Raw genomic sequence first — 27,184 nt, forward strand, 5'->3', positions numbered from 1 at the left:
TTCTGGAGGATGAGTTGCAAGCGATAAGTGGTGCAACATTTTGAGATTTCATTGGGAATAATTGGAAACAGATATATGGCATCTGGTTTGCAGGGCGTTATGTTGCAGATGAGTTCAAAGGGTTTCGGTTGGATTACTTGTAGGTTGACAAAGGGGGTTTCAGGCAGGGCTCGCCGATGGCAACAGGGGGATCACGGAGAAGGTTGCAGCAGAGCCGGTGGAGTGAACAGGCGAAAATTTTGAGATGGAGGAAAGCCTACAGGTGCTACCTTGCGGTGGCCTTGAAGTTTCCCTGCAAAGTCCCACCAAATTGGTGAACTTTGTGAGGGAGTGGGCCGGGAGGATCAGGATAAAAATCGTCTGTTTTTCTTGTGTTTTGCTAGTTGCAGAAGATGACACGTGTTTCACTTAAAGTAATACTACATGTCACTTCCTGAAGGTAGCAAAATAAGAAAAACATGGATGAAGAAAAAACAGACAATAATTAAATCTGACGGATAAAAATCGTCTGTTTTTCTTGTGTTTTGCTAGTTGCAGAAGATGACACGTGTCATCAACGGTCAAGATTAATTCAATTGGGTGAGGGTTATTACATCCAGTTTGGTTTTTAACTCAATCTTGGCCGTTCACTTAAAGTAATGCCACATGTCGCCTTTTGAAGGTAGCAAAACAAGAAAAACATGAATGAAGAAAAACAGACGATAATTAAATCTGACAACCTTTTGCTGGTCTCCTAAACTTCTCACTCCGGTAAAACGAACTAAAATCTTATTGGGGTGGGAAAGTTCGATAACTATCTCACCCCATCAAGTCTCTCTAAACAAACGGGCCCTTATGATAACTTGCTCTTCAGGAAGCATACTCGTTCGCTGCTCCATGATGTTTGTGATTGAGCCCAGCTTCAAGTTTCTGTTCTATAAAGAGTCAGTCTCGTTCTCTACCAGATCTGTGACTGGGACACCTATGGTCAATCCTTGGCTTTTCACATTCGCTCATCCATGACGCCATCCTTTGTGGGAACTATGAATCTTTCCTCATTCATAGCAATCATGGTAATCAAGGAAGGCCATGGATGCATACATGTGGAGCTCACGATCGTCTCTCATCTCTCGCAACGGCCGAGACACCAGGAGGCAGGAGACCAGATGATGGAACTAATTACAAGCAAAATTATAGAAGAAACAAAGGAACATTTTTTTTTTAATTAAAATTACTAAATTAACCCTAATTTTGAGTTGATATAACACGTGTTAATTAAAGAAGTAGCGCACAAATCACAAATAGGTCTTCACTAATTTGTGATTTGTGATTTATTCTTATTTATAATAAATAAAAATAAGTACAATAAATCATACCAAACAGCTATAAAAATAGAAATAAGTAAGACAAATACAAATAGAAATCAGAACCTTGATAAATGATTCTAAATAGATGGGTTTTAAACTATCCCAATTAAACAGTTCTAGTGGTTTTAGTTTTGATTTTGTTGTCTATAAGGATTATCAATTTTAGTGTGTCATTTTCTATGAAACTATTTAATTGTTCAGTTTTGATTTCATACATCGTGAATTGAATCGAACCGTTCCAGTTAACCAAAATTACTGTTTAAAACCTTTATGTGTCATATTGACATTCCTTTCATTGCAATTAACAAATTATCCTTCTTATTGTTCAAGGGTCTCATTCGAACATTATATAGTCAATGAATGACGAGATTATTCTTTCATCATAGGTGATAAAGAAAACAATACAAATAATTTTAACGAATTTTATTATGGCTGCGTTTGGTTGCAAGAGAAATGGGAAAGGGAAGGGAAGTGAAGTGAAGTGAAGGGAAGGGAAGGAATTTTTTTCCCCCTTTGAGTTGTTTGGTTGCAACAAAAGTGAAGTGAAATTATTGTTTTTTGCAACTTCCAAGGCATAATCTCATATTGAAACTTAGATGAAGAGTTTAATTACATTTATCAATCATATAATATAGATCCATAAATTTGGGTCTCAATCTCACTGCAACAAAAATCTCCCAACATAATCATAATAAATGTCTAGAGAAAATGAATTTCTATAATGTCTATAAACCTATAATCCTCTGAGAAGGTAAAGAATGTACAAATATAAACAGAGCAAAATTACAGTTCTTGCAACTTCCATGGCATAATCTCAGATCGAAACTAGATGAACATTTAATCACAATTATCAATCATAATTTCATCATCCCATGATAGTTGTGGAGGCAAATTTAAATTAGGAATTTCAAGTATCGATCTCACAGCCTCACCTGATGATGATGAATTCTCTTGTGCTTCTTGTTTCTGTAGCTTCTTCTTCTCCTTGATCTCCACATTCACCACAACAACCCAATCAACATTGGATCCCGGTAAGACTAATTGGGTCTTCTGCGAAACCTTTCCATCGATGATCTTCTTCTTGGGTTCTGCGCGCAAGGCGGAGCGTTTCTTTCTTGGCGTTTGATCATCGACAATTGTTAACCTGAGCAGCTTCTTAGCTTCGAGCCCAGATGGGTTTTTCTCAGACAAGAATTCATAGAGGTGGAGCTTTGCAACTTAAGTAATACATTAAATTTCTTCCTGGAGCCCTCGAATTTGACACTCCAATTCATAGTTTCTCTTTGTTTCTTCATGTTTGCTAGGTTTTTAGCTTAATTCGAAAGAAAATAAAGAAATCCAGAGAACTGAGCTGTGAGACGAAGGGATTCGAGAGATATGAGAGAGCTTTGGAGAGATTGTTGTGAGAGAATTGAAAGAGGTTGTGAGTTGCAACTGAGAGATTCTGTTCTTGATTTGGTTCCTTATGGAGTCTTCTTAGATGACTCACAACTTCCTCCTTTGTCGTCCTCGAAATTCAACTTCGTTTGAAGCACATTTGTTGCTTGTGGCTATGAGTGAAGAGAGAGAGATCGTCAAAGATGAGAGTTGCAAGCAGGGTGAGAGAGAGAGATCGTGAGAGTAAGGTTTTATTTTTTCTTCCTATTTTGATGGGCATAAAAAGGGAAATTTTATTGTGTAAGTGAAATCGTTTTTACATGTAAAATATATTTTCCTTGGAATCAAACATCTAAAATTTATTTCCCCTGGGAAAAAAATTCCACTTTACATAAAAAATTTGCATTCCCCTTACAACCGAACGAAGCATATAGTAAATCATTCCACGAATTACTACAATGTCATCTATATTTTTATTATTTTGAGAGTTTTATGATCTTCCATGCTAACTAACACATAAGTCCACACCGAGCACAAGCACAAGCAAATTTGTATATTATAATTAATATTTATGATTAGGACAAATCTCATACTAAAATGGTACCATTCTGATTATAATATTCATAGAAGCTTCAAAATTACGACAACTATAATTTTGTTAAGAAACTGAGTATTATATTTGCCAATTAATATTAAAATAATTTTAATTATAAAATGAAAAGTTTTGTAACCATTACTAGCAATGATGTTCTAACTTATTTAATAGCTTTTCAGATCTAGTAACGAAAAAAATTTATTTCACTTCTCAATCATATTCATTTGATGTAAAAGGAAAAAAAGATTTCATTTGAAAATTTTATTTATTAATTTAATATGATATTCCTATTAATTACATCATTATGATTGTTAAACTTTCATTTTTCTTTTAAAGTTTAATTTCACTTCCCAAATAATTTTACTTTTCTTGCAACAATATAGCCTAAAGAGGTAATAACCTTGATTTACAATTACACATAATAAAAATCCTAATATCAGGGTAGGTTTTATGTTTTTGTTCCTATAATGTGACATATGTCGGTCAAAATTGGTCAGGATTGTATTATATCATAGTTTTAAACATCATTTTTTTTGTTGTCATCCTAATTTTTTGGTTTTCAAAATTGACCTCAAATATATGACATAAGATAGGAAATGCTTTAAACGGCTTATCGTTTTTTGCATGTGAAAAAATGTCATTTAAAAAAAAATTAGTTTAAATTTATATGAACTTATAATTAATACATCATATGTAATAGATAATTAATAAGTCATGAGTTGGTCCTGCAATTTATGCCACTTTTGGTTATTTATCTTTCAAATCCAAACATTTAAACCTTCATAAGATCCTTTTTCTTTTTTTTTTTTTGCTGTTTTTGAAATGTTTGACGATGTTTTTAACTGTTTTGTATCAATTCTGAACCTTTTAAACATGTCATATCATATATATGTATGTTCATATTTTAGCTAACTATGGATCATATGTCCATGATAGTGACCAATCCAATGATATTTTATATAGCACTCCAATATAAATCTGGAATGAAGGATGTAACATCCACGAGCAATACATCAAATGAACCACTTGCACCAGGAATATCTCCCATGTTGAGTGAAAAAACAGATCAAAGACTATATTTTATTTTTGGAGAAGTTCTCTTTCACTGCGTGATTGAAATGATAAGAACCTTGCTCTCCCAACCCCCCCTCGAGTTGCCTATCGATGATTAGATTCCCTTTTACCATGACCTTTGGGAAACTCAATCCTTTTTTTTTTTTTTTTTTTTTTTTTAGGCCTCCAAGAAAGTTGAACTCATGATGTCTTAATTTTGAGGTGTTGTTCTTTGTCAGTCAAGCAACTCTATTCTATTTTGTTGATCGTGATATCTCAATTTTTTCTTTCCCCAACCTTGGTACAATATGATTTTTTTAATTCTCCAAATTATTATCATGGACTTTTCTCGAAGTATTATTCAGCTAAATAAAATGGCATGTTTGATGAATCAAAATAAAACAATAATAATGTAAATGGAGTCAAATAAGTGAAGTAACAACACTGTAGCATGATTTAGTGTTGTTAATTGCATTCAAAGAATGATTAAATTGTCTTTGACAAAAGAGGTTAAAGCAACAAGTGATGGAGAGATTTTTTTTTACCCAAGGGTGGAAACACCCTTCAAGTCCCGGATCAAAATCCTCTGTTTTTCTCATTCCTGTTTTTCCTTGTTTTGTTACCTGCAAAACGCGACACGTGGACAACAAGGAGACCAACGGTCAAGATTGGGTGAGGATTATTACATCCAGTTCATTGATCTTAAAGTTGTCCACGTGTCGGGTTCTGTAAGTAGCAAAACAAGGAAAAACAGAGGATTATTTTCCTCAAGTCCCCTTGTTAGAATAATGCCCATATGTTTTCACTTTTACAAAAGCAAAGGTCCTTTTACATCGTATCTTATTTCCTTCAAGGATGCCACCTCACAATAATATATATAAATCACAAAGCCAATCAGTTGTCAAGGAGATAAATTTTATTTCTCTGTCCCCTATTTTATGGTTTTCCGAATCTCAAAATTAAGGTCACTTTTTGTCCTCATTTAGAAAATTTTTATGGACCTTTCCTTTTTCTTTCTCATGGTCAATTAAGAATTGATATTATACAAGGCCCATAGTTGATAAGTCACATATGACGCAAGTTGGACTTAATCCTCAATCTAAAAAAAGGGTAATGAACTTTACAAGCTATCATTTGGATCAAGTTTCTTTGCACTCACGGTGAATAGGAATTCGTTCACCACAAGCAAACAAGCCCACTAGAGAGGGGAACGAAAATGAGCATGAAATTCTTAGACCCTTGAATCATTTGGTGAACTTCACTGCTTTGATCAAGGAAAGCAGTCTACTGGGAGTGGATATATAAGATGCATATTGACTATGTTGATTTTTTTTTGGTGGGGAGTGGGGATGAAAACTATGCCATTATTTATTGTTATGAAAATATAAATTAGATTTATTAAATAGAAGTCCACTAATGCAAGTGGATAAAAAGGCGGAAAATATAGGTTATCTTCTTGAAGTAGGCAAAACGAAGGTCCACTGCAAGTAGGTAAAGAAAACTAAAAAATATAGGGTATCTTCTTGGAAGTAGGCTATCAACGGGAATAAGGCCACTTCCTTTTCAATACACCATGAGTAAATGGTTATAAAAAAAATAAAAATAAAAAGTTGGGGGAGAGGGGAGGTGAGGGCCGGGGAATCTATACACAAGCATTAGATTTCTGGCAATTAAACAAAGGGACCATATAATAAAAAAAAAAAAAAAAAATTCTGTTGTCAACTCTATTTGTTCCTTTACAATTACACCAGGTCAATATGTCAATTTTTAAGACAACATAAATGTCTTTGCTAGGTTATCAGTAATACCATTATTTATCCTGAAAACGTAAGAAAATGCAATTGCCTCAAAAATAGCAACTACACAAAATATGTCTTGAATAATCGAGGCAATAACAAGATGAATCACATCATCTTATGGATTGGAAATAAAGGGAATGACTTCAGAATTATTCGTTTGAACAATGATATGGTTCAATCTCAACGAATTAGCATAAAGAAGACTAATGTGGATAAATAGAGCTTCACCCACCACTCCTAAATTTAAAGTAACATGCTCTGAGACCAATCACTATTAATTTGAGCCCCAAAAATTTTCCTAGATGATATCCAGTCCCCCCCCCCCACTTGAACCTCTTTCTTGAGGGAGTAGCATCGCATCGCAATTTAACTCAACATAGCCCACAGAAAGAGACTCCCAAAGTCAAAGTTATCTTCCATTAAAGTTGAAAATTGTAACAAATTAATCTCTATAGTAAAAAAATATTTTATATTTTTAGTTGGCCTTGTGTTCCACCCAGGAAATACTTGCCCACTTGTAATGGGTTTTGAGTTGTTTGCCTTTATTAGAGTGAGATTTGAAAGGCATGATGTGATTTTGCAAGAAACTAGTGGGTTTCATGATCATTGTTGGTCGAGCCTTATGTTGCGATTAATGGGTCGGTGAGGGTAAATGAACATCTAATGGATTTAGAAGCAAAATAAAGTAAACCTTTTTTGTAACTAAATAGGAAATGATTTAGAGTTAATAATATAACTATGTGAGATAATAATTATATAAGTTGCATTTTTAGTTTTAAATTTTTTATTAATTTCCCTTGCAACTAATTACAAAGCAAATGTAAAATCGCCCCCAAAGAATGAAAGAGGGTCGCCTAAACTCCAAAATGCTAACAACCATGAGAGAGATAAAAAATGTGGAGCCTATTTCTATCATTCAAATAGTTTCATATCATTAAACAAAATATCTCAATCAATCAAGATTAATGCTTTTAACTAACCACCCCAAAGAATTAAGAGTTGCCGCTTGCCACTCCTGCCAGCCAGCATCATCGATGACGACAACATGATGGGATGTGGGACCTTTCACTAGCTACGAGTTCAATCAATATCCATAAGAAAAAGATGCTTTTATTCATTTTCTCTCTCTTCCCACTACCAAAGATACTATCACATGTGCTGCCACTGGTGTGGGCCGTGTGGCATAGGACATTTCTCCTACACCGTCAGTGTGGAGAACCCTTCCCATATCTCTTATATATTTTTTTTGTGAAGCTCTGTATCTCTTTTTTTTTTTTTTTTTTTTTTTTTTTGGACAGCTTAATAAAGACTAACTAATGAAACGTGGTGACACTATTCACTTCACCCTGCCTAACAAAAGGAAAATGGAGGGGTGTTGGGCCTGTAGGCTCGACTGCTCGAGTGGCTGGGCCTGACCGCCTGAGCCTTTATTCCTGGACCTGGATTGGATATGGACTTGGCGGATTTGACTGAGTTTTGGTGCCTTGGACCCTAGCCTCACGCAAGCCCATGCTGTAAACGAAGCTTGGTTTTAGTCTACAGTATTGGAATCACGGAATCGGTATTGGTTGCATCTATATCGAAACTGATACAGATCAGATGTACCGGACCAGATCGAACACTTTTGCCCTCAACATACAGATACCCATTTCTGAACTATTTTACTCTCCCCTGTTTCAATAAAAAAAAGGATTTTTTTGGTAGAAGATTCAATTAAAAAAGTTAGGCCTTATGGATCGATAGTCCGATGCGATTGTTCTATATTGATATCGATATCGGAGATCAATATTTTGACTTTTTATTTATGCAAGAAGGATCAAAATAACATGCTAACATTGAAAAAGCAACAGCAAAACAATTAGGCCGTTGAAATTTGGTTACATTTTCTAAATTTATAAATCTTATAGCATGGCCTATGCTAATTTTTCTATGTTTTGTGTTAGGAATCTGCATCTAGGCTGTCCTCACATCTTGAAGAATATGGTGAGATTCTCTTCCTTTGAGGGAAAATCCGATATTCAAGTGAGAGCCCTTCTTCGATCCGCTTCGTATCTCATGGCACGCAGATCAGACTCGATCGGTTCCCTTTCTTTGGGGTATATTTTGGAGGTGGTCTATTAAGATCTTAAACAAAACAATAAAGGGCAAATGATGATTGCTAGGTTGCTCGTTCTAAGCAACAGATAATTTTTTTGATGGAATAAATCCTTGAAAACTCACCATTCGATTGAGAGTTGTGTAGTTACTTGAACCATCAGCACATGGCGCCTATTATCGATATTGACTTAGCCGTTCGACTATTGAAACTCTCTTAATGCTTTTGGTCAATCAGCTCTTGCCATGGGTGTCTGTCCCAGGTTAGGTGGGTTATGGTCAGCCTAGCCCAACTGCTCAGTTATATCCGCATCTTGGGATCACTCAACAGACATTGGGTCACATATTTTAGCCAAAACTATGTGTCTCTCATTCTTTTTCCCCCTTAAAAAAGACATATTTAATCCTTTGTGAAGGAGAGTGAGGCAAGGGTGTTGGTATATGCCACACTCTCCGACATAAAACTACACTCTATATCTTACTATCATTTTGGACAATTGTTTTCAGTCTGTAAAAGACCCTGTGCCCACACACAAGGGGGCACAACCTCAAATAGAGGCACGGTGATCATAGCACATAATGGATAGAAAACTTTGTTCCTATTATTATTGGTAAAGTTCCCTTTATCTTCTAATTCTTATAGAAAAATGGTTTGTGTAGAAAGTGTAACCCTTATGTCCTTTGTCCAGATACATGGTGGTAAAATGATTAGCACACAACCTATTATATAGAAAATAATGTCTATATTAATGTTTCCTAGCATGTTTCCATTGATCTTTGAAGTCATATTCCCCACAAGAAGCACATTTCCAATTTTTCTCTTTTAAGATTGAACAAATCTTATTGTTTAATACGCGCAATCTTTACAAAAGCGGTACACGGTGTGCCGAGCTGGCGACACGAATCCAACATAAAGGAAATCCCACGCGGCACTCTTTTTCATGTTTATTAACATTTTTCCTCTTTCGCATTTCCACTATTCTACAAATTCGAAAGATTTTTCCATTTCCCTTCTCTCAAGCGTGTTAGGAAAATGTTTTAACACTTCCTGTCTGTATCTGGTAAAACACGGTGTGCGGTGCGACGATGCACGAAACTAACGTCATAAATGTGTTAGGGAAACGTTTAATCATCGTTTTAAGTTGGTGTTTGGTCAAAGCATTTCCGAGTTGGTCGCTGCTCTTGTTTTAGGCCTGAGCAAGAAATTTAAATTCCAAATCGGAGTTGGAAAATGGGTCCCCAAAACCCATGAATTGGTCTCTGATGTCTGAAAATCCAATGATCTGTTTACAAAGACAATAGAATCAACTGCTATGGAGTGTCCACCTTGAATTGGTCTCTCATGTCTGAAAATCCTATGATTCGGTCCCAAAACAATAGAATCAGCTGCTATGGAATGTTCACCTTGAATTGGTCTCTCATGTTTGAAAATCCAATGATCTGGTCCAAAAACAATAGAATCAATATATATTATATGAAAGGCATTTATACGTTGCTCGCTCATATTGGCCTCTTATACACTAAATCAATAGTAGACATAGAAACAACATATTTAACGAGGAGAGAGAAAATGTATGAGAGGAAAGAGGGAATAGTCACTGCACATTAAGGTGTTTCCATAGATCAAGTTTTCTTTATGCTCTTATAAAAAAGAAAAATAGTTTTATTTATATGAAGATAGAACTTATTTGGTTGTATCGTCTGTGTGTTAGTATGTGGTCAATGGGAGTGTACATACAAGCATCCAACAAGGAGGGGTGAGGTTGTTGGATTTTATATTATACGCTATAAAATATTACTTTAGTAAAGTTAAAGTTTCAAATAATGTTCAAAACCTTATTCCCCCTTTCTTACTTTTTGAATATTGTTTGTACACTAGTAAAGACAAGTAGAGAGCTAAAAATAACTTTTCTCAAGTCTGTTTAGTCCCACATCGGAGGTGGATGAAAGGTGTGAAGGGTTTATATGTAGTAATGTTTCTTAACGGTGTAAGCCCTTGAGAGAGGTACTCTCCCTTGTCATGAGTGTGTGTGGGGGGGGGGTTCCTGGGTGCTTCACACAATATATGTATTACTTTTATGTACACAATATATGGTGAGGACATTGGTCTACCCGGTTGCATACTATTACAGGACATTCAAATACCTTAAGGAGAGTATTCTTATACGACTCAACTAACTTATTGGAGTTGCACCTTAAGAGATCGAGGGAGTTGTTTTATCTTGGAGGTGATGACATTGGTCTACCCGGTTGCATACTATTACAGGACATTCAAATACCTTAAGGAGAGTATTCTTATACTACTCAACTACACATTTAGAAATTCTGCATATTCGGTTTGACTTGTAAGTGATACTCTCATTCTTCATTTAATAATATTTTATTAAAAGAATTGTCACAGTCTTATACTTATTGCCATATGGTTAAATTTTTTTATCTTTATTTATATAGATTGCACTATTTTGAATTACTATAATAACATTACGATTTTCTTCCTTTTCTTTCAAAATAAATAAAATGAATGCATTTGGTAGATTGGATGGCTCAAATTATTCGTGGACAAGTACACCTCTGGTCCTCATTCATATGTCTAGTTAAAAAAAAAAAAAAATCTATAAAATAAACAAGGGTGGAATTCAAAGGATGTTCATCAATGCATTGATAGTTAAAGATTATATGACTCGCATGAGACATACATGAGAAGTTATTTAATTGAAGAGAAAGATGTTGGCTGTCTCGTGTGTCTCCCCCTCATGCTCTCTCTTGAAATGTTCTCTCTACCTTTTTTTTTTCCCGAGATATTCATTGGGTGTTTCTTTCCCGCATGGGCTGTACTCTTGGATAAGAAAACACTTTTCATTAATTTAATATAAATATAAAATTTAGCATGTAATAATCAAGACTTTACAATTCCATGTAATGGTCAGATTTGCTAAATCATCTTAAACAAATTTTGAAGGACAATTAAAATTCCCAATCATCTACTTTGAGGATATATTTTAAATTTGTCATACTGAGGAAAAAAAATGTCAATGTGAATTCAATGAGTCATTATATGAGAAGGCGTGCAGATTCCTCTCGTGGCGTTGTGGGAATCTTTTTCTCCGCGTTTGGTAGAGACTAGAGAGTAGAGAGTCAGCGGAAGAAAGTTGACTAGGGTAGAATTGGAAATACAGAGGGATGAACAATCATCAGGACAGCAGTGCCACGTGGTCTAATAAGATAGTCCAGTGAAATCACAAATAATATAATTAATTTAATTTTTATTTATATAGGAAAAAGACTTCTAAAATTAAAGGCATAAATCATGGGAAGCTTTAGACTGAGTGACAGACCCCACACCGTTCCTCACTTCTCTCTGTAGTCTTATACTCTTATACGCTACAGTGTTCAGTCTCGCCGTCTCGCGCTGCATGCTCTAATCCTACGCACCCAGTTTTCTTTATCCCACGATACTGTACCCGGCTTCGGATCCTTTCAAACTTCAACCCCCTCTCTCTTTCTCAAGTCTAAACTACAAGAAAGCTCTTTCTCTATCTCTCTCAATCTCTGTCGTCTCCAGTCGTTTGAAAGTAAGAAAGCCACAAAAATCGCTACAGCGGAGGTGAGATATTTGCCCTAGAATTCCCCTTATTGTTGCTTTGATATCCATGGAATTTCAACTTTAAGTCGTTTTTTTCTCCTTGAGAAAGTTGTTCTTGCTCTGAGAGACTGTTAAATCTTCGAAAGAATGTTATTAGATCTATCTCTTTGCGCTAAATTAGTTCGTATCATTTCAGTTTAGTTAGTTTATATTTCTTTTTCTGATTACTTTATCCAGTTTTTATTTTTAATAGCAGCTTTCGCATGATTGTTGGTGGTTGGTGTTGCTTTTGCTCTGCTTGGAATTGCGATCTTTTAGGTTTATACTGGCCTGTGTGAATGGAATGGTTTTCTTTGAAGCAAGTTTTGTTAATCTGGCTATTGGTTTCGAAACCTAACTGTGCATCTCAGAGTATTTATTTGATTTCTGTGATTATTAGCCCCATCATGAACCATAGTTCCAAGCACGTTTTGTTGCAGTCTTCTGTGTTTAATATGTAGTTTGGTTGCTTATCATGTCGGACTGGTTGTTACAATCAAAATGAGCATATCTTTGTTTAATCATAAGGACTCATGTCTTCTCCTAGTACTTCAAGTTCTTCAACCAAGTTAGCTGTAGTATTCGTGTTGACCCTGTTCCCTCAACACTTTTAATTTTCCACCGGTGACTCATTCAGGCATTTGTCTCTTTTTTCATGCCTCAACCCCTGTAGGTTCTTGTGAATGACTCAATTTGCCCATTTTCTAATTACGTCCTTTCTAGTAGCCATGCCACTTATTTATCCCACATTCGCACTTCTTCTCCATGCTTGTTTTTTGTTTATGTCGTTTCTTAATTTCCCAAAATATATTTTGTTCTATGAATCATGCTCCATAATTTCACCCCCTTTATGGCTCATTGGTTGAACTGGCTCCGAAAACCATTTCCTTTTTTCGTGTTCAGAAAAAATAGACACCATGCGTGATAATACAGAGAGGCTGATGACCAAATAATCAGGTATTCCATTTATAGTGCTTAAATTGAATAAGCATTGGAATCCTTGGATACAACTCACTAAGATTTGCCATGAACAGTCAATTGTTTACCTCACAAATTAGACACATGTCAGTTTTCACAGCATGCTTAATTGAAATGGCTATTAAACTTTAAATGAAGATGTTAATTTTCAATAAATGTTAACTTATATATCTTACTCTTATCATCTCTCTCTCTTTTTGATTTTTTGATTTTTTTTTGATTTTTTGATTTTATTTTGATTTTTTAATAAAAGATAAGCGAAGATTATTGGCTTTTTGAGAACTTGAGAGTGTAACTTCTCTATGAAAGTTATGCCCCCTTAGAATAGTGTTTTTGAGGGACATATTTTACTAAACAACAAAACTTTGAATCAAACAGGGGGCTAAGAGGATCAAGAATCATGAGCTGCTTCAGCTGTTGTGCTAGTGATGATATCCATAGAGCTGCTGATAGTGGAGGCCCTTTCACAACAAATAATTCAGCAGGTAATTCTGTAACACAGGGAGTACTTATTTTTTTAATGTAAAAAAAATTCTCTGACTCTAATAAAATGAAGGAACAAAGTTTCCTGGCCTGCCAACCAGAAAATTCACTCTGTGCTGTGGAGCCATCCACCATGGAGAAGGTATAAATGCTCCCCCCCTATTGAACTCAGTTCCCAAAGTACCCCTAAAGTCACATCCTACCGCCATCATTACTCTCCCCTTTTTTCTCTGCCGACCAGAAAACCTCTCCCCTAAAATGAATAATGATGTTCTCTCTACTTTTGCCTTCTGGCTTAAATTTAAGTAAAAGTTGCATTGACTCTTTTACTTTCTCATAATAATCACGAATACCGCAAATGCAAACTCAATGTTCTATCCCATAGGTTTAGTGCTCTATCTTATATTTGTTGGTGTTGATATTTGTAACTTTTACCATTGTTATTCACTTGGTTATATATCACTTTGAATAGATATTTTGGATTCTTGTTTTTTGTTAAGTTTCATGGATCCATTTGTAATATGATCAGGGCTCTATTTTATCCTGTTGACAGAAGGTTTCCGATTACTAATGATGAATATAGATTTAAAAAAAAAAAAAGGAAAAAAAGAGAGAGAGAGGATCTACAAGAAACAGATATTTTCCCATTGTTGTTCGCTTGGTTATATATCACTTTGAACATATTTTTGGATTCTTGTTTTTTGTTAAGTTTCATGGATCCATTTGTAATATGATCAGGTCTCTGTTTTATCCTGTTGACAGAAGGTTTCTGATCTGCAAGAAACAGGAGTTTTCCCATTGTTGTTCACTTGGTTATACATCACTTTGAACAGATTTTTTGGATTCTTGTTTTTTGTTAAGTTTCATGGATCCATTTGCAATATGATCAGGTCTCTCTTTTATCCTGTTGACAGAAGGTTTCCGATTACTAATGATGAATATAGATTTAAAAAAAAAAGAGAGAGGATCTGCATGAAACAGGAATTTTCCCATTGTTGTTCGCTTGGTTATACATTGCTTTGAGCAGATATTTTGGATTCTTGTTTTTTTTTTTAAGTTTTATGGATCCATTTGTAATATGATCAGGGCTCTCTTTTATCCTGTTGACAGAAGGTTTCCGATTACTAATGATGAATATAGGTTTAAAAAAAAAGAGGATCTGTAAGAAACAGGAATTTTCCGAACTTATTCCTTCATTTTCTATTATCCGAAACTTATCTCCATATGTGTTCATCTTATGAAGTTTTTTCCCAAGACCACACTAGATTTATGCACTATCTTTCTCTTTAGATTTTTCTATTTATGTTCTTTCCTCTTTCTTCTGCTTGGCTACCTGATCCTGTCAATAGAAAATGAGAAGAAGTTTTTCTTGATTGCAGGCAATAATGGAAATTATAATCCCACAGAAACGGCACCTAAGGGTGGTCTGACTGTGAAAGTTCAGCCTATTGCTGTCCCTGCCATCCCAGTAGATGAACTGAAAGAAGTGACTGGTAACTTTGGTACAGAAGCTTTAATCGGAGAGGGATCATATGGTAGAGTATATCATGGAGTTCTACAAAATGGGAATGCTGCAGCCATAAAAAAGCTAGATGCCAGTAAGCAACCCGACCAAGAATTTTTAGCTCAGGTTGGGTTTCTGAACAAATGCTCTTTGTGATTTCATTCTATGCATGTTCACCGTTCAGTCGTTTTCATCAGTTTATGTATTGCCTTACAGGTTTCCATGGTGTCAAGGCTCAAACATGAAAATGTTGTTGAGTTGGTCGGGTATTGTGTTGATGGAAATCTTCGTGTCCTTGCATATGAGTTTGCAACTATGGGATCGCTTCATGACATTCTTCATGGTATGTAAAATCATGGTACACAATGTCGGCTTTTTCTAAATGGTATTAAGTTTATGAAGCAGAACTGCCTCCACTTTTTACAGTCAATGGTAGTTTCAGAACTTTTATGAACTGTTAGCCCGAGGCAAGGCTGAAACCGTGTCCATTCATAGAGCTTAGTGACTTAGATATACATAATTTTGGGCTCTAGAAAGATTTTGTATGGAGGGCTTTCACTTTTTTAATTTTGGAAATAGTTTGGGCATGCATCCTTATGATTTGAGAGATGTGGTTATAAAATGTCCCTAATTTCATGAATATACAAGTTAAGAGGCCTCCTTATTCTGTTCATAGTTGTCAAGGCATAGCCTAGGCGTCCAAGGGGCTTTCCCTGGCTGGCACCTTGCTGGTGTCGCCTTGAACTTTTACTCCCTTGACTGCCTTGGTTCGCCTATGCACCTTGACAACTATGATTCTGTTGGAGTAATGATCTCATAAATGAGGAGCCCCCTTCTGAAGATTTTTCATGAAGAGGAGAAATTGTTAATGGAAGCTATTGACAAGTGTATTTGAAGTATGTCCCTGTTCTCTAATTCTTTAGTTCATTATCACAGGGTCTTGCTTCTGTGAGAAGCAAGAACCATTCATTGCTTGATAATGTTATTGTTTCTTAAGTAATATGAAATTATTAATGATGAGAGTTCTGCTATATGTGATTTTTTGATGTAGGACGGAAAGGTGTCAAAGGTTCACAGCCAGGTCCTGTTCTGTCATGGGCACAACGAGTAAAAATTGCTGTAGGGGCTGCGAAAGGACTCGAGTACTTGCATGAAAAGGCTCAGCCTCACATTATCCATCGAGACATTAAGTCCAGCAATGTTTTACTATTTGATGATGATGTTGCTAAGATTGCTGATTTTGATTTGTCAAATCAAGCTCCTGACATGGCAGCACGTCTTCATTCCACTCGTGTTCTTGGAACGTTTGGTTATCATGCCCCAGAGTGAGTTTCTTCTGGATTTCTTGGAATAGGTGCTAAATTGCTATCTTGTTCCCACAATAAATGTAGGTACTTATCAGCGGCCATAAGGTTGGTCTCCAACTGCAGAGCAGCATGCGCAATCTGCAAAGAGTGGGATTCACACCCGGAAGTCCCAAGTGAGGAGATATTCTTGGCTAAATTTGTAGATTAGACTATCAACCATAGAGAAGCATCTTTTATGTGCAATCATTTGTTGCCACTTCAGAGTTCCACTTATGAACTAACCAAGACTTAGCCAACGAATATGTCAATTATCAATTTCTGTTCCGCCACGAGGAAGGCCAGTCAACATGGTGGGTAATCCAGGGAAAACAAAAACTTCGAATTGATTCAATGGTAGGATCATACTTTTCAAAACTGAACTGGGCATGAAAGGGGGCCAGTTCTGGTTCTGACATATTTTGACTGGTCAACCCTTGGTTTAGAAAAAGATTAACAAAATGAAAAAACAAATGATATAAATAAAATATAGTGTGCATCATTATACATTAGAAGTATCCATTGCCTGGTTTGATTCTGGTTTTCTGTCAAGGTGTTTCTATGTCTGGACTGAATTGAAAAGGGAGTTGATTGCGGTTCAGTTTGACTGCCAGTCTGGTCTGGTTTTAAAAACTATGGGTAGGACTGTGTGGGGCATTTGCATAAGCTGGAAATTTAGTGATGGGTACATGGAGCACATGAGCCACACTGGCTGCTAGTGATTGATAGATGATCCTTATGGTCCACCCTGATGGTTCACATTATATTTCTGGAAACAAATTTATCATGTGGTGCAAAAAAGAACCTAATAATTGGTAACTAACATTTATAGAGCTGTTGGTGAAGACTTCATTGATAATAGTTACTATGAAATATGAATATTGTGCCGTAGGTGACAAGTTTTTTTGATTTTGGGTGGCAGATATGCAATGACTGGACAATTGAGTTCAAAGAGTGATGTTTACAGCTTTGGTGTTGTCCTTTTGGAGCTCTTGACTGGGCGTAAACCTGTTGATCATACATTACCACGGGGGCAACAGAGTCTGGTGACATGGGTACAAATTCAGTTTCCTTTCTCTGTTTAGAATAATTAGATGGTATTTGCGTGATATTTCTTTCTTTTTTTCATGTCATAATGGATTTCTTTCCTTGTGCTAATTACTGGAATTTGAAATACATTAGGCGACCCCAAGACTTCGTGAAGACAAGGTGAGGCAGTGCATTGACACAAGACTAGGGAGCGACTACCCTCCAAAAGCAGTTGCCAAGGTAGTCCTTGTGCTTTCAATCATCATTTATCTTTTCTATTATTTTATCTTTTTTTGTTTACAACAAACAACGACAAGAACAATCATAACCTTATCCCAATTGAATGGGGTTGGCTACATGGATCCAATGAGGAAAAGTAAATAAGCATAAAAGAACGGTTAAAGAAGAAACTTGGGGATTAAAGAAGAAGTACAACAGTATAGAAAGACACATCATGGGAACATCCCCTATAGGGGGTCGGCAACACGGGTTCCTTGTCCTCCACGTAACTCTATTCGAAGTCATATTAGAGTCAAGCCTTACAGTTTGCATATCGTTTCACACCACTTCGTTAATAGTCATCTTTGGTTTGCCCCTACCTTTTTTAGCTCCTTCCAAATGAATTTGATCACTCTTCCTTACTGGGGCCTCTGTAGGTTTCCGTTGTACATGGCCATATCACCTCAATTGGCTCTCACGGAATTTGTTTTGGATTGGTGCGACCCCCAAATCATTTCTAATACGCTCATTCTTTACTCTATCTCTCTTGGTCTTGCCGTATAGGCCTCACAACATTCTCATCTCCGTTATACTCAATTTATTCAAAGTACTCTTTTTGATTGCCCAACATTCTGCTCTATACGTCATAGCTGGTGGTATAACTGTCTTGTAAAATTTTTCCTTGAGTTTAATAGGTATTCTTTTGTCATATAACACTCCCGATGCACCTCGCCACTTCATCCACCCCACTTTAATCCTATGGGCAACATTATCTTCGATATCCCCCTCTTTGTCAATGATAGACCCCAAGTATTTAAAACAGTCCCTTCATGGTAGCTTTTGTTCCCCAAGCTTCACCAGTCCCTCCCCTCCTCTAGATTGACTGAAGGGGTACATCATATACTTTGTCTTCATTCTGCTTAACCTAAAACCTCTTGATTCCAAGCTTGATCTCCATAGCTCCAATTTATTATTAATCCCATCAACGGTTTCATCTATTAGCACAATATCATTGGTAAATAACATACACCACGGAACCGAGTCTTGGATGTGCTTGGTTAGATAGTTCATAATGAGTGCGAACAACTAAGGACTTAGAGCAGATCTTTGGTGTAACCCAATTATGATTGAAAATTCGTTACACTGCCCCTCTGCCGTTTTGACACTCGTCACCACTCCTTTGTACATGTCCTTAATTATATATACATAGTTGATTTTACCTCTTATCTTCTTTAGGACATGCCAAATTAGCTCTCGTGGAATTCTGTCGTATGCTTTCTCTAGGTCAATAAAGGCCATATGGAGGTCCTTGTGGGCTCTGAATACTTCCATAATCCTCCTTAAGAGGTAAATAGCTTCTCTTGTAGATCTCCCTGGCATAAAACCGAATTGGTTCTCTAATACCTTGGTTTCCTCTCTTAAGTGGGCTTTAATAACCTTTTCCCATAGTTTCATGGTGTGGCTCATAAGTTTTATGCCTTTTACAATTATTGCAGTTTTGGGCATCCCCTTTGTTCTTATAAATCGGGACCACAATGCTTCTCCTCCACTCATTCGGTATTAATTTTGTATTCAAAATTTTGTTAAACAGCTTTGTTAACCAAGTCACCTCATGTCCTCCCAAACTCTTCCGTATTTCGATTGGAATCCCATCAGGTCTCGTAGTTCTACCTATATTCATCCTTCGCATGGCCTCTTTAACCTCGATTTCGCCAACTTGCAATAAATGCCCATTAGGTGTATTGGTTTCATGTCTACCCCCCTCCCCATCTGGGTTTGCCCAATCTGTCACAGTATCTCCATTTAGTAGGTTACAGAAATAATCACCCCATCTCCTCATAATCTCTTCATTCCGTACCAGCACTCTACCTTCCTCATTTTTGATGCATCTGACATGGTCCAAATCCCTGCTCATCATTTCTCTTTAGTTACCTTATACATCTCTTTTTCTCCCTTCCTTGTATTAAGGTTTTCATACAAATCCTCATATTTCTTTACCCTAGCCTTCCCTACAATCTTCCTAGCCTCATTCCTTGCAGTGTGATTTCTTGCTCTATCCTCATTCTCGTTAGTCCTCTGCCAAGTCTTAAAACAGTCATTCTTAGTCTTAATGGCGGCCTGGACCTCATTGTTCCACCACTAGGTCTCTCTAGGGGTATGCCTCCTACCCTTAATTAAACCTAGGACCTCCTTAGCCACATCCTTAATGCTAGTCATCATTATAGTCCACATCTCATTAGTATTCCCCACACAATCCCACGTGCCTCGTTTAATCACTTTATTAGAAAAGGACTTTAGGGGCTCTCCTTGTAGTTGCCTCCAATTTGTTTTAGGGCATAATTGCATTGCCTTCTTGTGTTGCCTCATACTAAACTGCATATCCATGACCACCAGTCGATGTTGTGTCGTTATACTCTCTCCCGGTATAACCTTACAATCTTTACAAAGCAGTCTGTTGGATCCTCTAGTCATAAAGAAATCAATTTGGCTTGCATGCAATCCACTCTTATACGTAACTAAATGCGCTTCTCTTTTCTCAAAAAAGTTATTTGTGATGCAGAGGTCATATGCTATTGCAAAGTCCAATACTGAGGTCCCCTCTGCGTTCCTCTCCCCAACTCCGTATCATCCATGCACATCTTTGTAACCTCTACGATCCTTGCCCACATGCCCATTGAGGTCTCCACCAATAATAATTTTCTCCCCCTGACCGAGACCCTGCATCATTTCATCCATATGCTCCCAGAATTGTGCTTTAACCCTATCATCAAGCCCCGCTTGGGGTGCATAAGTGCAAACTATGTTAAGAATCTCATCCCCAAGCACTAGTTTAATGGCGCTAATCCCATCTCCAATTCACTTAATATCCACATCATTTTTAAGATGTTTTAACTTGGGAACTAAGATGCAGTGGATTCCGTTTGGGACTTGACCACATGGGAGTGTATGTCACTGGAAATTTTCTTTTTTCGTTAAGATATATCTTTAGCATTTATATCACCATCTGGAGTTGTAAGGCTGGTCATTTACATTTGTATCACTGTCTGGAGAATATTCAAGTCCAGATTTCGCTTAATTGATGCATGCAATGCTTATAAGATTCTGGATTTTTGCAGTGTACTTGGAGAAAAAAAAAAACTTTATTTAGATTGGATATGCAACTTTGAGTCTTTGACCACCTGAGAACAAAGTTTTACTTGGCATATATCCTGATACAATCTTAAATTGGATACAGATGGCTGCTGTGGCTGCGCTGTGTGTGCAATACGAAGCTGATTTTCGGCCAAACATGAGTATTGTAGTCAAAGCTCTCCAGCCTCTATTAAATGCTCGGGCAGGTCCTCCTGGAGAAGCCCCAGGCTTGTGAATCCCCTCTCTATCTCTTGTTGCTTTAATCGAAATTTGGCATTTACAGGGTGGCTGTACATTGTATACCATCATTCAAAAAGGAAAAAAACACATCAATTGGTTTTGAAACTGTTATGTATTTATATTGTGCCTTGTGATGAATTGATGATGCGATGAAGTGCTGTATAGATTGTTGCTTTTTACCTGGTCTTTATTTTTGGGGGGGGGTGTGTGGAGGGGTTGAAAATATATATGTTACTTATTGGGTATTCTTTTTGTTTTTTTTAAAAGAGAAAAAAAAAGAGGAAAAAAAAAAAAAAAAAAAAAAGAAAGAAAGAAAAATTGAAAAAAGAGAGAAACTCATTATTAGTGGGAGCAGGGAAGGGGTTGGTTATGAATACGCCGTCCCATTTGTGCAGATATCCAGGTTTTTAATCCGTGCAAAGATTGATACATTAGCTCCATTTGGTTGCAGGGAAAGTGGGGAAGGGAAGTTAAGGAAAAAGGAAGTAAAGGAAGGGGAAGTCGAAGAAAAAGGAAGCAAGGGAAGGGGAAGTTGAAGAAAAATATTTGTATGTCATAGAAAAATATATTTCACTTCGTAGAGAAGTATCTGCATTTCCTCCCCAATGAAATTTGGTGTTTTTTTCAACTAAAATATGTTTCGCTTCTCAGGATTATATTTATTTTTCCGTGATCCTATCATCACCACAGATGGTGAATAGTGAGGAAATCTACAAGATTACATTTCATCTCATAACAGTAAATCCTAGGTGAACCAATATAGAATTGTAATTGTATGTCTCCGCTGACCATCCATTTTACCGAAGGAAAGATGAATAACGGAGGCAATCCTCAAAACAAAGCATCAACTGCCGTTCGCCTCCAAGAATTCTTGTCACGTTGGCTTTGAGGAAGACCGTGTGTGAAATCTGGAACAAAGAGTTTGCCTTATTCCAACCCTTCTCCATTGTGCAAAAAATTCTTCATTTTTTTTTAAAAAATTTTTAAAATCAATGTTTATTACGATTATACCTTTGAACCATACATGTGGAGCATAATCGAAAATGTCAGGATCGGGAATTGGTCATTTCGATCCAGCTGATACTGACCGTTTTGTTCCCTTTTTTTCATTTTTCTTTTTAACCATGCTCTCCTGTTCCTCTTATGCCAATCAGAATCTTCAATCTTCCCAGCAAGACTTCTTTTCAGTTGTACCCATTAAAGTGCCACCAATCTATCAAAAATTCCCTGAGACTTCTACCACTATAAAGTTTTTTTCTGGAGTTTACAGATCCCAACTACAACAGGCAAGTTCGATGACCAAAAAGGAAGATTTAAGTGCTTTGATAACCGTGATTCAGGGACTTCGAATCGGCTATTCATATTAGATTTCTAGGGTTCTGGCCGATTTCAGCTTAGAATTGACAGAGGCCAATCCCAGCATATCCTATACCCGTACTTCCTAATCTGGAATAGCTGAAAATGGGACTGAAATCAAATCATCGGGAGGGATCTGAAATAATAATAACCCACCAAAGGGTACCCCTCCGGTGAATTCTGTTGGTGCATTAGGACTCAAGAAGGGGAGGCAATGCCTTGGTCGATTCCCAACATGTGCCAAGACGATCTGAGACATTAAATGGTAACAGAGGAGTTGTCTGGAATCAACATAACAGCCCTCAGCGAAGCTGGAAGGCAAGGCTTGTGTAAGAGATGGAAAGTACAAACACAGACCATGTATGGCATCTCTAGGAAGATTCTTAGGCCTACACATCGACACTGATAAGCAGTTGGAGGGCATCTCTGGACTTAAGCAACACTCCCATCATCATCAGCCCACCAATTGGGTGGTCTGCAAGAAATATTTAAGAATTCCAGTCCCGGGATTGCAAAAGGAAATGAAGATATAAGGTGAATGTCATTTGTAAGGAGGAGAAACAATTTAAAGTTGACTCAAATACAGAGGTACTGTAGTCGTTTTGAAATGTGAAGGGAATTTTTTATAGGGTACTGCCACATTTTCTGGTCAAATGGCAGTATAAAGCTCTGAAAGTTTCAGGACTATCAAACGGGTGCAGAGAGTAGATGAACCAGCAAGAGGGTGTATGCCAATACATGGGGGGTATTTGATTGAATTTCGGTTCTAAAATTTTATATATGACTAGTCCAGACCATGTCCACACAATCAATGGAGAGCTCAGGAGCTGATAAATATTCCAACAGAACACACACAATGCCAACTGGAAAAAACTAGTGGTTTGATACTACTGACATAAACAAGGAACAGAAAAATGAATCATCGATTCCAATCACAACTAGATGAAGAGATATTACAAGAGTCTTAAAATTACAAGCATGAGGATACATATACAACATACATCACAACTAGATGAAGAGTTATTTACAGTAGGAGCCTTAGAAGTACAAGCATGAGGACACATATACAACATACACATACTTTCTTGAAATGTTATCCTTCATTCCTTCCCAGAGTTTATGACAGCCAGGCAGTTCTAAGAAGCCTCTGCCAGAAAACAGCCTCCTTGGTCAACTCCCAACACCAGCAAACATTGTATTTGAACACAGGATTTTTTTCCACCATCCTTTTTTGTTCAACCATTAGTTTGTTATTACTTCTTCTATAAGATCAACCATAGAGTTATTTTCCTTTCATAAAAAACCCCCCTGGAGGTATAGTGAGAATTGGATAAGGGTATTGACATCCTGGAAAGAGTTCGAACTCTCCTGGATTTGATTCATAATATTCTATTCTTCATGTTTTCCAATAGTAACTCAACTCAATTAATTGGTTGTGTATTTAGAACAGATACCCTTCCACCACCCCCAACACTCCATCCACCCGAGAAAACTGTATGCCTCCAACTATCCTATTTCAAATAAAGGTGTCTCATGGACAATTACAAGTTAGTGCTGAGGTATCAATTTTGAATAAATTCAAGAGGCAATTCTATGTCCTCCAAATACTATATATTACAAGTACTTTTTCTTGTTTAAGAAATAAAATATTATTTAATGTCCAATAAGTTCTTCAAAGAATGAAAATTACGATTATACATTTCACAATTTTTCAGAGAGAAAAAACCAGGAAGAGGATTCAAACCACAAATTAAACAGAGGTACTTAAAATATGGAGTTTGCGCTACCTTCCAAGTGGCATGTATAAGTTTGCCGATCATCTATCTCTAGATTAGAATGGTTTTGACAGAAAGAATCATTGTTCCCATAGGCACTGAGTTTCTGGGCCTTGCCATTTGATTATCAAGTTGCATTGCTGCCAAAAGTTGAGCTCAGGGAAGCCAACGTGGGGACTTCTTGGGGACTACTCCAAAGACAGGGAAGTACTTCAGAAGTGTCATGGGTATTTGGTGAATATGGTTTTGTCACTTTGTTTTTCTTCATTGCCTGCATAACATTGTAAAATAATTAATAATTCATATGCCTTATCTCATTCAAAGGAGGACCACGGTGCATTGAAATTCCTTCCTTTTTTAGAAGAAAAATGTGCAGCATATGTTTGTTATAAATCAGAGGATACCAAGGAGTCATACGAATGATATTCCATGTTCCTTCATACTTGACAGAAATGCAAGGGAATGAGAAGAGACAAAACAAAAGGAACTCCTACCCTTGAGTGGTTTGGACCATAGGTGTTCATTGCTTGATCTATTGAAGAATAAATTTCAAGAGCTTGCTGAGTTCCACGGCTGCATTCTATAATGCGAGTATGATCCTTCAACTCCATCGACCTTGTCTGTAAGTAGAGAATAAGCTGTGAAGGTGGAGAGCTTGGATGGTCTTTCTTTCCATAAGTTATTTCAACTGTCATGAGGTCATCCCATAAGACATCCCACAATACCGAGCATGGGTCTCTTGCTGGACTGAACTTCCTCTGTGCCATTATGTTAGAGGGTTTCTGCAACAAGTGCCAATATTTTAGATAGGGCGCTCTCTCTCTCTCTCTGCGAGATAGAAAGGGGAGAGTGGAAGATTGCCCTCACTATTAACATATTGAAGTAATAAATTTTCCTTACTTGTAATAATATAACTCTTCGATGGGTGACCACAAGAATCTCTCCTTTTGGAAGTGAGAAGTGGTCTTCATAAGCATCAGATAGAGCAAACTTCCCCCGGACTTTAAGGAGATCAACCTGGCCAAAAAGTGCACCAGACTCGGCCAGTTGCAAGATAACCTTCATCACAAAATCAAGGCAAGTTGATTCAGAATTGGTGCTCCATATTGAATGTTGCCAAATGCAAGATGAAGGAATTCCAATGATATGTTAACATTAATTGTTTAGTACTAATATTAAAATATTCTGTTCTTCCACAGTTTGTGACTGATGTGTTGACTCGACAGAAATTTACCCAAACAATATTAACAGTTTCCTACCAGGCTACCACATCAATAAAGTTACATCTCAGCTTGCACATTTTTGTTTTCCATCAGCTACTCTGTTCATTTTTATTCAGTAGGCAGTTTATACATTGGGAATCTACTTCTTTTGATAGTGATCTTTTTCTTTCGCTGATCAACAGGGGAAAAAAACAAAAGAAAAGAGAAAAGGCATATTTATGCATAGGAGAAAGATTAAGAATGAATTTCTTCCAAATTCACAATTAGCAACTAATGAACATTTATCAACTTCACTATGCTAGACGAATGTATCCTTTCCCACTTGTAATGGTATAACCCGTTGACAAGTGACCACATCACCATAATATAGAAAACTTCAAGCCGCCCTCAAAGAGATCAATGTAGCTGAAAAAGTAGGGTGTTATTAATATTTCCCAAGGCTGGTGAGCTTTGTAAAGGTCACAGTCTCGTGGCAGACAATGGGTGGGTCCATGTTATAGAGGATGCTGCCTTTTCTCATCGGTCAAATTTTGGCTCAAAAGGAGAACGCCACAAGGGGTTCATGTGTTTAACAGTTGCAGAAAATTAATAAATTCTACTAATATTTTTTAGACTTTAGTAATTCCTCGGTAACTTTGGACCAAATTTTTTAGCCCCATCACATAATCATTTTCATCCGAAACTTGGCTGGTAAGATAGGCACATAAATACTGCATTCCCTAGGATTCCATAGTCTAGGTCTGGAAAATGAAATATAATAGAGGAAAAAAAAAGGAAAAAATAAAAATGAATTGGTGTTTTAGAATTTCTTTGGTGGGGAAGAAACTTTTCAGAAAATTATTGAAAAATTAATCAACATTGTAGACCACTTGCTTTGTCATATGTAACTTTATCAAAGAAAGTTCCTTGACCAGACATGTCAAAATCTGTTCCTCAGATACACCATCTCTATTCTCATAAGACACAGGTACAAGTCAATCTAATTATTTCTGACCGCAGCAAACATGAGTTGATAAGAAAGAATATGTATATTTCTAAGCAACCGAAATCAACCAAGTGGATTCAAAAGATGTTCCATGATGAGAAAGAGCATAGCCAGTAATGTAGACTAGGATAGATAAACTAACAAGCCTTCAACTGCAGGATTTTTTAATCAGAAGAACAACCATATAACCACAGCAGAATAGCAAAAACAAACAGATCAGAACTTAAGGAAGAATCAGATCTGTTTGATGATCAGCAATAGATCCCTCGAAAAAAAAACTTGAAGAAGAAGAACACTTGAAAGGAACCTCTTGGGCTCACACTGCAAAGAGTCAATTGAATCAAACACCAATTCCATCAGCCTTGATCAAATGCAAGACAAATCTTCATGGAGAAGACAATAGCAGCAATCATTAATTCTTTTATCAAAATCATCCTCTTTTTAGGAGCCTCCTCCTCTTTATTTATAATGTTGATGGGGGGAGGGAATTACAAAATAGAAGGTTTCTCAAAAAGGAAACCAAATATTCTCCCAATACAATAGTTACTGAAAACTGAAATTAGAGACTAGCTGAAAAAGGAAACTAACTACTAATGACTTATCTAATAACTTGACTCCTAAGAAAACAATATAACTTCAATTAAATCCAACTTAGAAGGAAACTAATGAAAAATGAAACAAACTAGTAATCCCGAATGTAATCCTAGAGCCCCTCTTTTAAACCCAAAAAAGTGGTCTATTACATTCAAAACACATGGGATCAAATGCCCAACATATATGGAACCAACCCTAGGCTTATTCCTAATAAAACAAACATATTTTGGTGATTAACCTGCATCAGCCAGCTGATCACAACACTGGATAAGATAATAATAGTCAAATTGCACAAGTAAAATCCAAGTCCCCAGAGAAGTTTCAGCCAAGCTGATATGCCTCCAACCTCTTCTGCTTGTTACGATGAGAATAAGTTCCTAAATCTTCAAGAGAATTCAACTCAGTGTATGATTCCAAATTCTTATAGCCACGCAAGA

At 36.7% G+C, this 27,184-nt stretch overlaps 2 protein-coding genes across 5 annotated transcripts in view; one reads left to right on the plus strand and one right to left on the minus strand.

Annotated features, from left to right (window-relative positions):
• The first annotated feature begins 11,631 nt into the window (after positions 1–11,631).
• LOC122090488 (pto-interacting protein 1-like) lies at positions 11,632–20,995 on the plus strand. 2 transcript variants are annotated; one of them, XM_042660107.1, is made up of 9 exons: positions 11,632–11,868; positions 12,790–12,843; positions 13,243–13,349; positions 14,727–14,977; positions 15,068–15,194; positions 15,903–16,176; positions 17,117–17,249; positions 17,377–17,463; positions 20,678–20,995. In XM_042660107.1, exons 3-9 carry the CDS (start codon positions 13,265–13,267, stop codon positions 20,807–20,809), a joined length of 1,089 nt encoding a protein of 362 aa, XP_042516041.1. In that variant the 5' UTR covers positions 11,632–11,868; positions 12,790–12,843; positions 13,243–13,264; the 3' UTR covers positions 20,810–20,995. The 2 variants fall into 2 exon arrangements, with proteins under 2 accessions (XP_042516041.1, XP_042516040.1); XM_042660106.1 differs by lacking the exon at positions 12,790–12,843 and having other exon boundaries at positions 11,633–11,868.
• Positions 20,996–23,667: 2,672 nt separating this feature from the next.
• LOC122090931 overlaps positions 23,668–27,184 on the minus strand; it is a 158,447-nt gene continuing 154,930 nt past the window's right edge. For all 3 annotated transcript variants that reach the window (XM_042660708.1, XM_042660709.1, XM_042660707.1), the window contains exons 61-63: positions 24,846–25,004; positions 24,440–24,727; positions 23,668–24,216 (exon numbers count right to left, since the gene is read on the minus strand). In XM_042660708.1, coding sequence (XP_042516642.1) covers positions 24,073–24,216; positions 24,440–24,727; positions 24,846–25,004 — 591 coding nt within the window. In that variant the 3' untranslated portion in view covers positions 23,668–24,072. The remainder of the gene's footprint in view (positions 24,217–24,439; positions 24,728–24,845; positions 25,005–27,184) is intronic.

Source organism: Macadamia integrifolia, chromosome 10 (genome assembly GCF_013358625.1).
Source record: "Macadamia integrifolia cultivar HAES 741 chromosome 10, SCU_Mint_v3, whole genome shotgun sequence".
NCBI classification, from domain to species: Eukaryota; Viridiplantae; Streptophyta; class Magnoliopsida; order Proteales; family Proteaceae; genus Macadamia; species Macadamia integrifolia.

Bases quoted from the DNA above. Each gene is read 5' to 3' on its own strand.
- LOC122090488 (XM_042660107.1), top strand. From the start codon at position 13,265: ATGAGCTGCTTCAGCTGTTGTGCTAGTGATGATATCCATAGAGCTGCT. The intron at 15,195-15,902 runs GTATGTAAAATC...TTTTTGATGTAG, and splicing joins GCTTCATGACATTCTTCATG to GACGGAAAGGTGTCAAAGGT. The intron at 16,177-17,116 runs GTGAGTTTCTTC...TTTGGGTGGCAG, and splicing joins TTTGGTTATCATGCCCCAGA to ATATGCAATGACTGGACAAT.